At 50.8% G+C, this 17,004-nt stretch overlaps 1 protein-coding gene across 1 annotated transcript; it reads right to left on the reverse strand.

Annotated features, from left to right (window-relative positions):
- Positions 1-3,131: 3,131 nt before the first annotated feature.
- On the reverse strand, positions 3,132-16,607 carry LOC127014877 (uncharacterized). Its single transcript, XM_050894518.1, has 10 exons — positions 16,373-16,607; positions 15,928-15,967; positions 12,214-14,667; positions 9,531-10,622; positions 9,137-9,202; positions 8,039-8,139; positions 7,222-7,286; positions 6,475-6,626; positions 6,239-6,391; positions 3,132-3,876 (listed from the first exon to the last, which is right to left on the reverse strand). The coding sequence occupies exons 1-10, from the start codon at positions 16,517-16,519 to the stop codon at positions 3,557-3,559; spliced, it is 4,590 nt and encodes a 1,529-aa protein (XP_050750475.1). The 5' UTR covers positions 16,520-16,607; the 3' UTR covers positions 3,132-3,556.
- Positions 16,608-17,004: the final 397 nt, after the last annotated feature.

The raw sequence follows: 17,004 nt of genomic DNA on the forward strand, positions 1-17,004 counted from the left end.
GGTCTCCATCCACCCCCATAGGGCACCTCTGCTTTGGGGATCGCAGGGATTGCTCATCCCAGAGCAGTCATGGAGCTGGGAAAAGACCTCTTGCCTTGGCCTGGCCCACAGGGCAGGACAAACCTTGCTCCCTTGAGGCCAAGCAGAAAGCTCATCTCTAAGTCTGCGTTTTCTCCCAACACCTGTCCCTGACCTCCCCCTGACCTCGGCCCTAAGTCATCTCCGTATTTGCAACAAGCCAAGCCGGGGAATGGCACATCATTGCCAGTGCGCCAAAACAGTCAGGGTCACCTGCAAGACCCCTTGTGCCACGGTAGCTCTGGGTCAGCCTGAGAGCAATTTTCAGATCAAGCTGCTGGGAATGACCTGGAGAGGAATTATTTCACTTGCAATGTGGGTAGCATTCATAGCATGTGGCTGTGGCACAGATGTAGAAATACATTTATTTTATATGTATAAGCAGTCCTTTGATTTTGAAGCACCGTGACTTACAGAAGCACCAATGCAGTGGAGCTGCCATGAGATCTTGAAAGCACCAGCTGCATTCCCAATGTGTGTCACGCCTTCCTCCAGTACTTCTTGAGCGATGTTGTGAACATCTGGCTTCTGATGCTTTCCAGCAGCTACACAGTGGTGATAACCAAACTTGAGGAAACCTCTTAAAATGGGACAAAACACGCTGTGGCTATGGGAGAGTGGGATGCACTGGTTTCATAACTGGCCAGGGGATGGCAGCTCAAAAGGTTTGTGGAAGGTAGGCTGGTACCTTTGACTCACTCCTGGATGGCACCACGGGCTTGGGGAGATACAACAACTTTCACTAACCTGCTGAGTATTACAGGAGCTAGCTTTCCATGCAGGAGCACAGTTTGGGGCTCACCCTGCTCCTGGAAAAGCTGAAAAGTCAGCAGAAGCATCAATCTCTCATTAGTTGCTTGGCTTTGGGATCCAAACCTTACCTTACTGGGAGAGAGCGGAGTTTGCAGGCTGAAGAGCCCCCAGGCCACCTTCATGGAGCCAAGGAGGGAAAAGGGGAGAAGGTGGCCGGCCAAATCCAAGGCCAAGACAGGGACAGTATTATTTTAGCCCCTGCTGCTTTTCTTTGACCTCCGTGTGGAAACAAGCACACTCTGTGCAAACCCATTAATGGTTTCCTTCTCTTTACAATGGAAGATTACACACACTTATCTGCCTCCTAGGGAGACATTTGCATTTAATTCTCTGCTATTTGCAAATACTTTGAAAACCACGCATAGAAAATGCTGGGTAAGAGCTGATTGCTCCATGTATGTCAAAGGAAGCAATGATGAGGATATCTTTGGGAGACCTATTTTTGTCTAACCTTATCGGTACCCAAACCTGGATGGCACTAAACAGCATGTCGTGGTTTAACCCCAGCCAGCAATTAGGCACCACACAGCCGCTCATTCACTCCTCCCTGCTCCCAGTGGGATGGGGAGGAGAATCGAAAAAAAGGTAAAACTCGTGGGTTGAGATAAGAACAGTTTAATAACTAAAGTGAAATAAAATATAATACTAACAATAATAATAATAATAAAATACAGTAATAATAATTGTAATGAAAAGGAATATAACAAATGAAAAAAAAAGGAAAAAAAAAGAAATAAAACCCAAGGGAAAAAAAACCCAGTGATGCACAATGCAATTGCTCACCACCCGCTGACCGATGCCCGAGTAGCGATCTGCCCTTCCCAGCCAACTCCCTCCAGTTTATATACTGGCCATGATGTTCTATGGTATGGAATACCCCTTTGGCTAGTTCGGGTCAGCTGTCCCAGCTATGCTCCCTCCCAGCTTCTTGCACACCTGCTTGCTGGCAGAGCATGGGAAACTGAAAAATCCTTAACTTGAGATAAGCGCTACTTAGCAACAACTAAAACATCAGTGTGTTATCAACAGTATTCTCACACTAGATCCAAAACACAGCACTGTACCAGCTACTAAGAAGAAAATTAACTCTATCCGAGCCAAAACCAGGACACAGTGCTGAAGTGAGTTGCTGTTGGGGGAGTGCGTGCAGGGAGGTGTTCATTGTGCTTTGCGTAGCTCTGCAGGCAGGAGGGCCCCATCAGCACCAACTCGTTTGGATAAGCCCGTTACTGGAGAGCAACCTAGTCACCCCTCACCGGAGGGGCACCGCAGCTGCCAGCCAAGCACCGGTGATGCTCGTTTCTTTATCACCTCAGTGCAAGTAACATGCTTTTGCCTGGTTTTGCACAACATTGGCATTTATAATGCCCCGATTTGTGCTGCAGCCCCCTCCCTTGGCATATCTCCCTCCATGCTGCAAATGTTGCTTCTCCCATGATTCAACAGCTGAGATACAGGAATTGCTTTGGGGGGGGGAAGAATGGAAAAGAGTTACTCTAGGGAAAGCTCTGAGGTCCCTTTTTCCTCCTTCACCAGCATCCTCACCACTTCCCTGCAGAGAAACGCAGCAGGGCCTTTTCCAGCCCCTTTTAAGCTCACCCTGGAGAGCAAACGCTGAGCTGGGCACACATATGTGCGAGCTGCTTCATTCAGCCTGCACCTCCACAGCGGATCTTGGCCAAAGCTGGTCAACAAGTGCAAAGAGACCATCCATGAGCTGCACGAAGTGGTCCTGGTTCACTCAGGGACCCCCAGCTCCAGCTGTGCCCCACATCTGGCAGCCCCTGCTCAGACTAGCCCGCAGGGGCACAGCTCTGCAGCAGCAGCCCTTGCTGGGTTTTTGGTGGCAGACAGTGCCCTCCAGTGGGGCATTTGCCACCACACCGTTCACACATCTTCCCAGAGGGAAAAAAAAAGGTAATTCAAATTTTAAAAGCCCTAAACTAGACAAACAAACAAGTTACAAGCCTTCAGCTGCAGGACAAGCTGGGGGGACAACTGTGCTTTACTGCCAGCGAGGAGAATTTATTTGGTGGTGGTGCTTTTTGCAGCCAGCATCTCAGCACCCAGCATTCAAAGAAGCACCAAAAATGCTGTCCCCATTGTTCAGTGACAGGGGATCCATGTGCCATAACCTGGCCAGGAGTCTCCCCAAAACTTTAAGTCAAGCTCTGGGGTGTTTCTCAGCCAGGCTAGAAGAAGCCCCCCCCCCCCCCCCCCGATCCTCTGGTCATGCCAGGACTTCCCATTGAGCTCTGCCTTAGGGGCAGGGGAAAGCAGGCAACACTGAGCACAGATGCAGAATAACTTTTAATTTCTTAAATTAAGCACCAAAACATCTTATTTCCTTTTTTCCTTAAAAAATGTGTTTAATTTCCATGCGCTGACAGTTCTGCACAGCTCTTGAGCAGGGTAAGTCAGGAGAAGACATACAGTGGTGTGGAGCAAGCACTTTGTTTCCCAAGCTGAGTGAGTATTAAAAAAATTAAATTACAAGATGAAGATGACTGTGGTGGGATATTCGTGGTCCATAAAACACACCAGTGGTCCATAAAACAAACCAGTAGGGTTTGCACAGCCAGTGGCTTGTGTCAGCCAGGGAAGGCAGGAGTGACTGCACAGGTCATGGGGACCACAGGGGGTTTGAGGGAGCCCCGGGACCCCCTCAGAGTGGGGGGGACTGCTCCAGGAAGACCCGGTATGCCTGGCCAGGGTGGGCCCGGGCACCCCACAGCCACTCGGGGGGCCTGGCCCGCAGCTTCAGCTGGAAGGGGTCAAGGCGCAGGCACTCTGCCAGGTCATGCAGCTCCATCGCCGGCTCCTCCACAGCCCTCACTGGGGGCTCCTCAGGGCTCGGGTTCCTCCTGGGGTGCTGTCCCCACCTGGCTGCCCTGCACAGGGCAGCAGCAGCCACCAGCATGCCCAGGCCAGCCATGATGGCTGCCCCCACCAGGATGTCAGCATGGCGGAGGAAGAAGCCGATCCCTGCAAGAGAAGGGCCATGGCCTCATCCTGCTTGCCCCAGTGGCCCCCACTGTGCTCACAGAGTCCCCCCACATCATGACTGCAGTGCTCAGGGGTGAGACCTGGAGCTATGGGTGCTCTTCCAGGAGGGTCAACACCTCCCTTGCTGCCCCTCCAGAAACCCTCACAGCCACCTCCGGGGCAGAGCATCTCTCCCAAGCCTCCATCCCAAAGAAATATTTAGACCAAGAGCCAGCCTGCAGGAACAGCACAGGGCTGGTGCTACCCCAGGAGAGCCCCGATAGAGCAAAGCCATTGCCAAACCCATGTGCAGCTACATGGAGGCAAGACGACCTGCTACCATTCCCATCCAGACCTGAAGGGACCCTCTCCTTGACCCAAGAGATAAGTATGCATTTATAAAATTATATATATATGAATATAACACCATATCCAGCCAGTCTGGATAGGCTTAGACTGCATAACTGGTTAAGGAATTTGGAGCTGAGAGGATAGATGAGAAATGCAATTTGGCTGCAAGCTCACATTCAGGTTTAAGCCACTTCCAATGCTGCAGGGATAAGTAGTAGTTTTGGTAAAGTAGCAGCAGTGTTTTGAGTACATATTGCAGAATATTGGTGTTTTTCAGGCTGGGAGGCCCCATTACTCTGCAAGATTGGATTAGCCAGCTCTGATTATAGTCAAGCACGACATGCCATCTGCTTAGCCTTGTGTCAAATATGTCAGGGGAGCAATGGGGTAAACACCAGCAACATCAAGGTCTTTCTCACCAAGATCTACACAGTGTGACAGGAGAACAGAGGGCACTCCGAGGAATGACCAAGTTCGTAGATCACATCAGTTTCAGCAGAGGTGACTCATAAATCACCCTTGGCCACACTCTGCTTATAGCAACAAGCCTGAGCAGCCAAGGCCAGGAGATACAGAAGGTCTGGGGAAATAAAGGCTCACACATGCCAAGTTATAACCCTGATGCAGAGAAAGTAGCAGACTGGGGAAAAGGAGGCTAAGCCTCATGGAGAGGTTATACTTGGAAGTGCCAGCGCAGCCAGTGAGCAGAGCGTGGCAGCGAACACCATGGGCTGTTACCGGTATTCAAACACCCGTTAAATACTTCAGGCTAAGCTCCAGGTTCAGGTGCTGGCTGTCGCATCAACTCACTGCTCCCAGGGAGCGTAAGCTTTACCAAGAGTTTCCATCAACAGCCTCCCTCGAGCAGGGAGGGAGAATCACAGAGGGGCTGAGGTGGGAAGGGACCTCTGGAGGTCATCTGGGCCAACCCACCTGCTCAGGCAGGGCCACCTAGAGCCAGTTGCCCAGGACCATGTCTGGACAGTTTTTTAGTATCTCCAAGGATGGAGACTCCACAACCTCCCTGGGCAATCTGTGCCAGTGCTCAGTCACCTTCACAGCAAAAAAAAAAAAAAAAAAAAAGTGTTTCCTGATGTTCAGAGGGAACCTCCTGTGTTTCACTTTGTGCCCCTGGTCCTGTCACTGGGCACCACTAAGAAAAGCCTGTCTCTGTCTTTCTTCCACCCTCCCTTCAGGTATTTATACACATTGAGAAGTCTCAGAGGGGTCTTATCGTCTCCAGGCTAAACAGTCCCAGCTCTCTCAGCCTTTCCTCATGGGAGAGATGTTCCAGTCCCTTTCTCATCCTTGTGGCCCTTCATTGGACTCTCTCCAGTAAGTCCATGTCTGTCTTGTACTGAGGAGCCCAGAAGTAGCAGCACTTTCAGGCATCACTCCGGAGAACCTTTGGGAGTACAGATATCACACTAAATTACACCCAACGAGCAACGATACTTTAACCTGACACAGTTAAGTGATGCAGGTCACCCCTTGGATGCCTATCTAGGCTAACCTCTGAAAGCTGATGCCTTGGGAGTCCGGGAAAGGCCGTTTCTCCTTTGAGTACAAGACTCTTCTCCTAACTTAGATACCTACGCTGCCTAAACTTCACTCTTCGTCCCTCCCCTCAGTTTCCAAAAGGATCACATTTGCCTCCAAGTCTGCTCATATCTGAACACAACTCCCAAAGAAGAGCTCCTAACGCCAAAGGAGGAAACCTAAGGGGACAACCAGCTAGGAATTGCCTTGCAAAGGTATTATATGTCCTTCCCACACCAGGCCCAGACATGTAAAGCCACCACTCCAGTAGCAGTGCCATTTTTAAGCATCACATGCAACACACGTTAGCAGAAGCACAGCTGGCAGGACCCCAGTCAAGGAGAGAGCCCCTTACCCCGATGCGCTCACTCCAGGTTGCACGTGGCAAGAGTGATGCTGCACAAATTACACACCCACACCCACAAGAAAAACACCCAGCCACAGGAGAAAGAGCTGCTACTTTGTATTCTACCTGATCCGGTAGCACGGATGCAGAGGGTGCCAGACTTGGTGGGAGAATGATCTTCGTAGTCCTTTTTGCAGCGGCAGAGGTACGTGCCCATGCCATTGAAGCACTCTGCCTCCTCCCCGCAGAGACCGACCCCAGCGCTGCATTCATTCACATCTTTAACGGGGGGAAATAGGTGCCATAAGTTGAGTCAGGCTTGGCATAAGAGGGTTTACCCCAGAGAAAAGTGAAGCACCCACCTTCAACGAACAGCGAAACAAGCTGCAGCTTCTCCACTCCTCCCGAGGTGCCGAGCAGCTCCTCCAGCTGGGAGCGCAGGAGCAGAGACACATTCCTCTCCTCCGGCTTCAGGTGCAGCCAGAAGGTGAGCAGCAGGTTGGCACCGCTCGTCCTGCAGGCAGGGGAGAGCCCAGGGTGAGGCAGGAGGAAAGCATCACTGCCAGGCCTGGCTCTGAAAGCCCATTTAGACCTTCCAGCCACTCAGATCATGGTGCTGCAGGCTTTTGCAAAGATTATTTGTGACAGGAGGCAGCTTTGGACTTGGACCAAGGGAAAAAGAAAGCCTGGTAATGGCTCCTCACTTGGAGCTAGGCTGAAGTGACTAGATATTCATGTAAAGCAAATTGTAGTGGCAATTTGCAGCCCCAGGTCAGCCTTGACCAAGTGTGACAGGGACCTTGCTGACAGCTCCCAGCTTTCTCCATCAGACACCACGGCAGGTGTGAGGATCCCCATTTTCTCCAGAGTTTAAATCTGTCTAGACCTATGAAGGCCCTAGGCAGCACTAAACATCCATTTTCACCATCTTTCCTTCAGAAAATAGATTTTTTTTCTACTTTCAGGACAAGTTACACATCCCAGGAGAAGAGCAAGGCTGGGTCTCAGCCTAGGGAAGGAGAATGAGAACCCAAGCCACTGCTATCCAAGAAGTACTACATGCTATAGCAGAGTCGCCTGCCAAGCCAGCAGCACAGCAGTAACCCTACCTTTTGATTTCCTTTAACTTTATTTCATTGACTCTGTTGGCAGAAAGTTTCAGGTTCTCCTGGATCTGCAAAGCAACAGTGACCAGTGCTGACTTGACGTTTGATGGGCAGGAGTATGGCAGCAAACAGTTACTTTTCGCAGTCTCCCCTTCCCCCTTGCACTTCCCCTTCACAAACCACTCAGGACACATTAGATGTCCCATCGCCCAGTGCTCTGGGCCTTTTCTCTAGGAGAATGTTAATTGCTCCCATCTGCTTAGCTTCATCTCAACCTCTGCAAACATATGAGGTAATTTGGGAAGAGGAAGGGCAATAGTAGCCCCAGGTAAGCGTTTGGGTGCTAAACCATTGCAGACCAGCAGTGGATGGATGGTGGCTTTCTAGGCTAGGCAGCAGGCTAAACCCTGTACCTGCTCCAGTTTGCATCCCAGAAAGGAAGTTTTAGGCGTGGCCCTGAAAGCAGATGCTCATACACTTGCCCTCTTTTAGGCTCTGGCTTACAACGTGCCCATTTCTAGAGGCAAGTTACAGCCCTTGGTTGGTTGTATCCCTGTCTCTGCAATGCTTTTCTGCCGCCTTGCGATGGCACAGCACTATGAAGGGCTGCAGCAGCTAACCACCAGCCACTGCAGCTGGGCACCCTGCCAGGGCATCAGCATTAGCCTCAGATGATGACCAGCACAAGCAACTCAGATGCTGGTTCATCACGTGGCTTTAGCAGAAAATCCCTGGAATGAAGGGCACAACATGGTCTCTAGTAGTTGAGGATTTGGGACATCACATTTGTTTTCCTCCCCCTCCCCACGCCCAGACTTACGTGATTTTTCATAGATTCAAGAAGACCCTTTTGGAGCTCACTTCCACCATGAGGAATCCAGTCCTTGGGTTTGATTTCAATAGTTACTTCAAACAGCACGTCTACCAGAAGACACAAGATCCTAGCATGTTTAAGTCCACATAACGCAAACCGGCTCCTTAAATGAGTTAGCCCTTAAACATCAACACTAGCAGAACAGCTCCGCAAGGACATGCTTGTGTAAGTCCACAAGTGCCACATGGGTATTTCCAGAGGTTGTGCATCAAGTAGAACAAGTTGTTGAGTAACAGGTGAAAACAAGCCTTAGCTAATGCTCAGTGCTGAATACTAGAATTGATCTTTCAGCAAAAAAGTATACAAAGTATTAATGTGTATCCAATTACATTCACATTTCTTTAGCTATTATCTTTCCCAAAGCTATCATCATCATTTGTGATGGAGTCTAAAGGCCCATTTCTCTCACCCATCTCTGGGATCAGCTTAGATAAACTGCTGTGGTCTGGCTGAATGCAGGCTGGCACAGATTTGCCAGAGTCTGCTGTTTAAAGCCTATTTATTCAGCAATTTTTCTCCTCTTCAAAGCTCAGGCTCCTTCTGTATTGTCTCCTTTTTGCAAGCTGTTTCTGTGGCTTGCTCTGCCATATAAGCCCAGTATTATGCTGCTTAGTTGCTAATGCTCGCATAAGTGGGTTTTGCTTCTCTCCCTGGTCTGAGGACAGGACTCCTGCAGGTTTCTGATCCAGGTAGTCATGAGACACCCATTGGAGTATACTGGAGGAACTGAGGCTCATTCACCCTCATTCACCTTAGAAAAATCTTCTTTAAACAGCCAATGCTTGAACTCAAACAAGCCAACATTTATGTCAGGTTTAGCAGGTGAACTCAGGTTTCTCCAGGGTAAGTACCAAGTGGCCAAAGCACAACTGCAAGATTGCAGTGATATCTTAAAAATTAAAATCTTCAAAGTGGTTACTACTCAGAAGCACCCTCCACTACTTTCTAAACTTAATGAGCAGACGATGTCCACGCACAACACCAATCAGCACACTGAACTTAGGGCAGTGTTTTAAGACATGCTTAACTTTTTGCATTGCTCACCTCCAGGATGGTGCTGGGATTGCAGTGCTGTGTCATTCTCCAGAGATGCCAGGGCAGAAACCAGATCTGTCAGAGCAAGGGAAAGAATCAGCATACCAGTAAGGGGGGAAAAAGTATATTAGGTATGTGTCACTTTGCAAGAAGAGTGCCACATGCCAGCTCCTTCCTGTATTCCTCATACTGAAATTAAATATCAAGCTCTAAATACACTCTACTCTTCTCTACAGTGGGAAGTGCTCTTTAGAAAGAAATCACCCCAACTGAAGGACCAACTGAAGATAACAGCCGTGTCTACAAATAAAACCTCTCTTAAGAGAGTGCTGCATCACTGGAGGTGGATATTGCACAGTGTCAGGCAACAGTTCAGCCACAAATAACCCAAAAAACACCTTACCAAAGAGCTCTTCAGTCCTTTCTCCCAGAGACACCGTATCTCCAGCAGTCACACCAGGAGACAGGGAGAGAGAAGGTTTTGTACTTGTGTTTAGCAGTGGCTCTTCCAGCATTGGTGTCTGCGTGCAACGTGCAGCAGCAACCATTTCTTCTGACAGGCTGTCACTGGCTTGATCCAGGCTAGATGATTTAGCAGAGACACCTACATTGCTGCTGGGCACCTCTGAGGGAGGGACACCTGCTGAGTGACGTGGGGCTACGGTGACCAGAGCAAACACCGGCTCCACATCCCCCTTTGCAATCTCCAAGGCAGATGGCTCAGCTTTATGCCCAGCTGGAGCTGGCTCCACCAACACGTCATCTTTGGTTTCTCTGCCCTCAGTGCCACCATCCTTAAGGCTCCTTTCCAGCTTGGTTTCATCCCACAGCTGACCATGGTCACGCAGGTCGAGCTTGCTCAGGTTAGCACCAGACTGAGCATCTTCCATGAGACTAGAAGGGTGTTGGGCCTCTTCATCTGGGCTCACAAGCTCAGGCTGAATCCTGCCACCAGTAAGTGCAGCTGATGGGCCCGGAGAGGCTCTCAGCATGGACAATAAACCTTTTGTTACCGCTGTCCTCCAGCTCTCTTTTTTAGAGGTCTCCTGGACAGGCTCTTGGGGACCTATGGTATCATTTGAAGAGCCCACAGTTTCAGAGTCTCTGAATACATAATACTGTCCTTTAAAATATCTGTATTCATGGCTTAGGGAACCACTCCCTGCCAGAAACAATACATGGACTGCGGTAGCTTGCGTAGCAAAGATCAGAGTGCCTTGGTTGTGACAGGCGTACACCACTTTGGTTTCCACGCTTGACGAGACCCCCTGGAAGATGATTTTGTCCTGGTTCTTGCCGCAGCCGTCACTCCCCTGGAACCCCTGGATGTAGATGACAATGTGCTTCTGGGGGCCTGCCCAGATGGTCCAGTTGCACCAGATGTTGGTTTTAATGTCAGCATGCAGCGGCAGGCAAAACATCCCAGACCCATCATGAAAGATGAGGTGGCAGCTCCTGATGGGGAAGTACTTGATTGCCCAGGGAGGTCCTAGCTCTGACACATTGGGAACACAGAAAAGAAACATGTGGTCAATGGTTATTGTATGCACCAGGACATGGATATCGCACTTCTAGGAGTGCTGCAAATTGCCACAGAAGAGGCCCCATTTCAGACCCTCTCCTGCTGCAAGATTTCTATAGTTTCAGCCCCTGGAGCCACATCTCAGCTCTGCAATCGGGGCTGATCCTGGGCCCCATCTGCTCTGCAAGGGTCTGGCCCTTCACAGCCCATCCAGCCTTCAGCAGCTTGAATTATGTGGTTTTGCTTCCAATGGAAGTTTGGCCAACAAATACCACTTGTTGGAAGTCTTCCTGTATTGGGTTTGCATGGCAAGGTTTTGGTAGCGAGTGGGCTGCAGGGGTGGCTTCTGTGAGAAGATGCCAGAAGCTTCCCCTATGTCCGATAGCCAGTGCCAGCCAGCTCCAAGATGGACCCACCGCTGGCCAAGGCTGAGCCCATCAGCGACAGTGGTAGTGCCTCTGTGATGACAAATTTAAGAAGGGTAAAGAACTGCTGCACAACAGCAGCCAGAAGAGAAGAGTGAGAATATGCGAAAGAAACAACTCTGCAGACACCAAGGTCAGTGAAGAAGGAGGGGGAGGAGGTGCTCCAGGTGCCGGAGCAGAGATTCCCCTGCAGCCCGTGGTGAAGACCCTGGTGAGGCAGGCTGTCCCCCTGCAGCCCACGGAGGGTTTACAGTGGAGCAGATATCCACCTGCAGCCCATGGAGGACCCCACGCCAGAGCAGGTGGATGTGCTCGAAGGAGGTTGTGGCCCCGTGGGAAGCCCATGCTGGAGCAGGCTCCTGGCAGGACCTGTGGACCCGTGGAGAGAGGAGCCCACGCTGGAGCAGGTTTGCTGGCAGGACTTGTGACCCTGTGGGGGACCCATGCTGGAGCAGTCTGTTCCTGAAGGACTGCACCCCGTGGAAGGGACCCATGCTGGAGCAGTTCATGAAGAACTGCAGCCCGTGGGAAGGACTCATGTTGGAGAAGTTCGTGGAGGGACTGTCTCCCGTGGGAGGGACCTCACACTGGAGCAGGGGAAGAGAGTGAGGAGGAAGGAGCGGCAGAGACAACATGTGATGAACTGACCGCAACCCCCTTTCCCTGTCCCCCTGTGCTGCTTGAGAGGGGGAGGAGGTAGAGAACTCAAGAGCAAAGTTGAACCTGGGAAGAAGGGAGGGGTGAGAGGAAGGTGTTCTAAGAGTTGGTTTTATTTCTTATTACCCTACTCTGATTTGAATGGTAATTAATAAATTCAATTAATTTCCCCTAGTCGAGTCTTGTTTTGCCCGTGGTGGTAATTGGTGAGTGATCTCTCCCTGTCCTTATCTCAACCCACGAGCCTTTTGCTATATTTTCTCTCCCCTGCCCAGCTGAGGAGGGGGTGTGATAGAGCAGCTTTGGTGGGCGCCTGGCATCCAGCCAGGGTCAACCCACCACACTTCCCCTCCCCAGACAGTGGGTTACGATTGCCAGGCAGGGACTGCAGGTGAAAGACACAGCCTCATCCTCACCCCCGCCAAGTACTTCTGCCTTCTAAAGATGGCTTACACCAAGATACAAAGTACTGGGAGACCTACCAGCATGTTTCTGTTGCTGTCCTCCTGGCATCTGGGTGTTTCTGGATACATCAGAGGGCTCCTGAGGCTTTTGGCCTCTCAACAGCGTTTCTCCCCACGGGGCCATGGGAGGACCAGGGTGTGCAGGAGTGATGCTGGAGGAGGCATTTCTCTGCTCTCCTGCACCCACTCGGAGAACTTCTGTGGTTTTCTGCATTTTAAATCCCCCGTGGATGGAGGCAGAAGCTAGTTTGTCACTAGCAGCTGTGCCCTGATGCTGCACAGGCACCATGTGCTCCTCTCTCCTCGCCCCCCAGGTGCCGGGCAGGGAAGCTGGTGTCACCCCAGAGCCACTGCTCACATGGTCCTCAGGCAAAGGAAGCCCCACACCAGGCCTTGGGACAGTGACAGAGGCTGGGGAGGGACCCCTGGCCATCGAACCCACAGAGGCTGAGGTTTCTCCTTGCTGGCCACCTGCCTCCCCCAACACCAGATTTTGCTTCTCAGGGCCAAGGCATCTGGAAGACCCATCTGTGCCCAGTTCAGCGGTTACTGATGGATGGCAATGTGGTGAAGGGGAGACCATCTCCTGTCCTCCCAGGCTAGCCAGTGAGATGCCTGCACTTCGCCTGAGACTGGCAGGGTCCAAATCCAAAGCAGCTGGTGGAGAGAAGACCACCTTGGAGATAGGCTCTGCTTCCGGAGGAAGACGTACTTCAGGGATGAAATCAGTAGAGCTGAAGTCTGCAGGGACAGGTTCTGTGCAGGAGACCACCAGTGCAGGGATTGTTTCTGTCCCTGGGGCGGACATGGCTGTGGGAGGATGCTCCAGCCCTGTTGGCAAAGGGGGTACAACCAGCCCTGGCTGTGCAGCTCTGTCACTTTGGTGGTGGCAGCTTTGTTCACCCAAGGAAGACACATGAGTTTTCTCAACATCTGGACAGTCATGGTCTTGGGCATTTTGGGGAAGGCTCCCAGCATCTGTAGGGGCTGACTGCAGGACATGACTGCTCTGGCCACGCAAATGAGGATGCTCTTGCAGGATGTCCCATGGTGCTGTGGGATGCAGCACTGTTTTCCTCCTGGTAACTTCCCTAAAACTTTCCAGGGGGGAAATATCCATGGGCTTCGTATGTTGGAGGCCAGTTGTTCCCAGCTCAAGTTGAGTCATAGACAAATCCCTAAAACTGCTTTGGCATGTTTGGCTTCTCTTGGGTAGCAGATGTGAGTGGTCCCTGTTTACCACTTCATACGGGCTACTCAGGCTGGGCATCAGGCCCTTTGCAAGGCCATCAGCATCACTGCTCGCTGTGCCATCAGTTGGGACGCTTGACTGGGGATGGCTTTCATCCTTCTCTAAGCTGACTGTGCTGAGCCCTCGGTACGTGGTGGTATCTGTGCTCTCTTTGCTTTCTGTTCTGCCAGGGGACAAAGACTGCGAGTGTGCAGCCAAGTCCAGGCAACTTGTGCATGTTGGTTTAATAGTAAACTGTAGGTCGCCCAGATCTTTTGGCCTCAGGGTAGGGTGCAGGACAGACGGGCTGTTCTCCAGACCCACAACTGCTGGCTGCAAAAAAGGCTCTGCTACCTGCAAGGCACCAAGTAAAGGAGTTTCCAAAAGCACACTTGAAAGCCTGTGCGTATAACCAAAACCCACAGTGATGTCCCCACTCACAGAGAGACTCTGCCCCCAGGTATCCTGTGCTGCAGTGGGGATTATGCCCTCAGGTGTTCCTCTGCCTTGAGCTTCCTTGGAGCATCTCAGACCTCCTCGCAGCTCAGACCTCAGCACACAAGGAGCTTTTGTTTCCAGGAGTGGTGTCCTTACATGTTCGTATGGGACAAGCTCAACAGGACTTCCCACAGCTGTACTACCCAGCGTGATCCCTCTTCCCTGCATCAACTCACCCCTTAACACCGTGGTCTTGCCAAGGCTCACGGTGCTATGTGTGGTTGCAAAGCCCAGCACATCTCTAAGGTTTTCAGCCCATCCAGATTGAAAAATACTATCTTGCTTTGGTAGTTTTGGAGCAGGAGTTTCAGAAATCACATCGTCTTTGGAGGAAGATTCACCTTCCTGGTCTTGGAAGATGTAGTACTTCCCTTTAAATTGCGTGTCTCTGCAGTTTGGCAAGTACCTCTTCAGCAACACAACATGGACAGCCTGAGCAAAGGTGGCAAAAACATGCGTCTCCTTTTTCCAGCAAGCATAAACCACACTGTTTTCCACCAGTGAAGAAACTCCTTCAAATAGGATTTTGTCCTCATTTTTGTTGCAACCCTCCTTAGTGACAAAGCCCTGAATATAAATTATTATATGCTTTCTGGAGCCTGCCCAGATTGTCCAGTTGCACCAAAAGTTTATGGGGGAATCACCATGGTACGCTAGAGGAGAAAACTCCCCATACTTGTCCTTCAGGACTCTGTGGCAGCTTCTTATAGGCACGTATGTCAATATCCAAGGAGACTCTGACCCTGGAAGACAAGAAGCAACAACCTCAAGTTTTCCTCCATCTCCACTTCCCAGAAAGAGTTACTGGTCCTTATTTCCAGAAATTATTTTCAAGGTCCCTCATCTCCCCATTTTGCTACCTCTCAGTCCTGTTTGCCAAGCAACATGCAAATCCATCAGCAGGAGAACATGCAAGTAACCCCATGTCAGGTCCTGGGGTTGAGGGAAGGAGGCCACTTGAGCACGCACCCACGCACCAGCCTGAGGTGAGCCTAAAACTGCCATCCCTTCCAGCCCGAGCAACTTTACATCCACACCTGCTAGCAACCTACCCCAAACCTCCTACCCATCAGCGCTCACCCCACCTGTATGTGCCACTCCAGAGTACTTGGAAGGCTGGGGGCAGCTGGAGAAGCTCTGGACACCCTCACCTCCTGCCCCACAGGGAGCTGGGCTGTACCCCCACTGCTACCACCCCAGAGCAGGGCACGCTCGTGCTTTAAGTCCCCCCTGATATGGCCATGCAGGAGCACAGAGGTCCCAGCACAGCCACGCAGTTGGTGATGCTTGTCCCAGGGAGGCAGGTTCCCATCTGCAGGGTCTGGCTATTTAGGGATCAAAGCTAAAGGCTCGGGGAATTGCCACATCTGGATGAGTTACAAAAGCAATGAGTGCACTGTTACATTTGTTGTTTATACACCTGCAGAGCTGGAAAGTAGAGCTCTCCTGAAGGCATTTTCAACTCCTTTGCTTTAAAGGGTTCAGCCAAGCAAGAAGCCCTCAGAGCCTCAGTAGGATGAGCAACATTAGCATCTCACCATAGCTAATTCAGCCCTCAAAGTAGGAAACACCTTCCCTCAGGCAGGAAGAAATATGGTATTTTCTAAAAACACTATCTCAAAGATAGAAAAGCCACAAGCCAGCGATAGGTTTACCCTACAGGAGCACAAATAAAGTTGGGATTGAACTTTTGCTACTTGTTTTAATTGCTGCCTAACAGTGATTTGCTGCAGTGCATCGCTCCTGCCTCCAGGGTCCTGCTCTGTGGTAGGGGTTTGGCAGCTGCAAGACAGTGGCACATGTTATCTCCCACGCTAGCACTGATTTTTTTTCCCTCCCCGAGCACTTGATATCAGCCGCATCCCTTTCCCTCTCCATGCCACCCCAGGGCCAGGTTGTTGCTCCTGGCTTTCCACACCCTGGCTTGAGGTACCCCACAAATTCTGGGGACAATTTATTCAGGCTTAAAAAAAAAAAAGGCTGGTCTGAGAATTAACTCTTACCTGGTTTAACCTTCTGATATTCCTGAGAGGATCCACATGCCTATAAAGAAAAGAGCCTTATTGCAGATCCGAGTACCACTGCCCACACTTGTAATGCTGCTCAGAGAGATCCCAACCCAAGCGTGATGGGAAGGGAGCACCAAATCCACCGTATCCTGGTAGCTTGGGGTTTTGCTTGCGCCTGGACCAAGCCCCTAGGCCACCTCATTTTTTTTCATGTGACAATAAACATTCACCCCTCCCTACCTCCAAAAGCATTGCCTGATTTATGCTGTTAGACCACAACCGGTACAAAACCACCCACAAAACACAGCAAGCAAACCCCAGCTGTGCTTTAATCCATAGGGGCCATGCATAGGAGAGAAGGATTTGTAAGCAGGCAGGATTCTGCACCCAGGAAGGGAGTTTCCTACAGGGAACTGAGTCCTCATTTCCCATCACTCACCCCCGGGGCAGCACCGGCAGCATCGCAGCTGGCAGCATCACAGCGGGACCTCAGCATCGCCACAGGAGCCTGCCTGCCAGCGGCCAGTCCCTGTGCCCAAGGTGCCAGGAGCAGGGCCAGAAGCATCAGAGAGGGCAAAGGCTTCATGGCAGAGGTTTACCAGATGCACGACATTAAAATGAGACCAAAAAAGAAAAGGAAAACCTCTCCCTCCCCAAAATAATCCCCCAGGCAGAGCAAATGTGGGATTACCACTTTTCCCAGCCCCTCTCCAAAACACATCCCTGCAGCAAAGGGTCTGATCTGGGAGCCCACTCACTCATATACTGCCCTGCTACCCCTGTGATAGCAATTAGCTAATCAATGAAATGAGGTCAGCTACCACTCATTAGTGACAGACCTCCTCTTTCAATTTGCCGTCCAGTATTCCTCTTTTGCTGGGTGTTTTGGTGAGAGACATTATCCGTTTATAATGCATAATGCTATAAACTGGAATTAAAGTGATGCTGATACCCCGACCCGACCCAGAAGCAGAGCCCAAGTTGCTTGTTCTCTTAAAAAAAAAAAGATTCAATACTGGAGGGGGAAAAAAAACCCTAATGTAAAAGTGAGTGTTTTCATCACAACATTTT

The sequence above is a fragment of the Gymnogyps californianus genome, chromosome 3 (genome assembly GCF_018139145.2).
Source record: "Gymnogyps californianus isolate 813 chromosome 3, ASM1813914v2, whole genome shotgun sequence".
Lineage (NCBI taxonomy): Eukaryota > Metazoa > Chordata > Aves > Accipitriformes > Cathartidae > Gymnogyps > Gymnogyps californianus.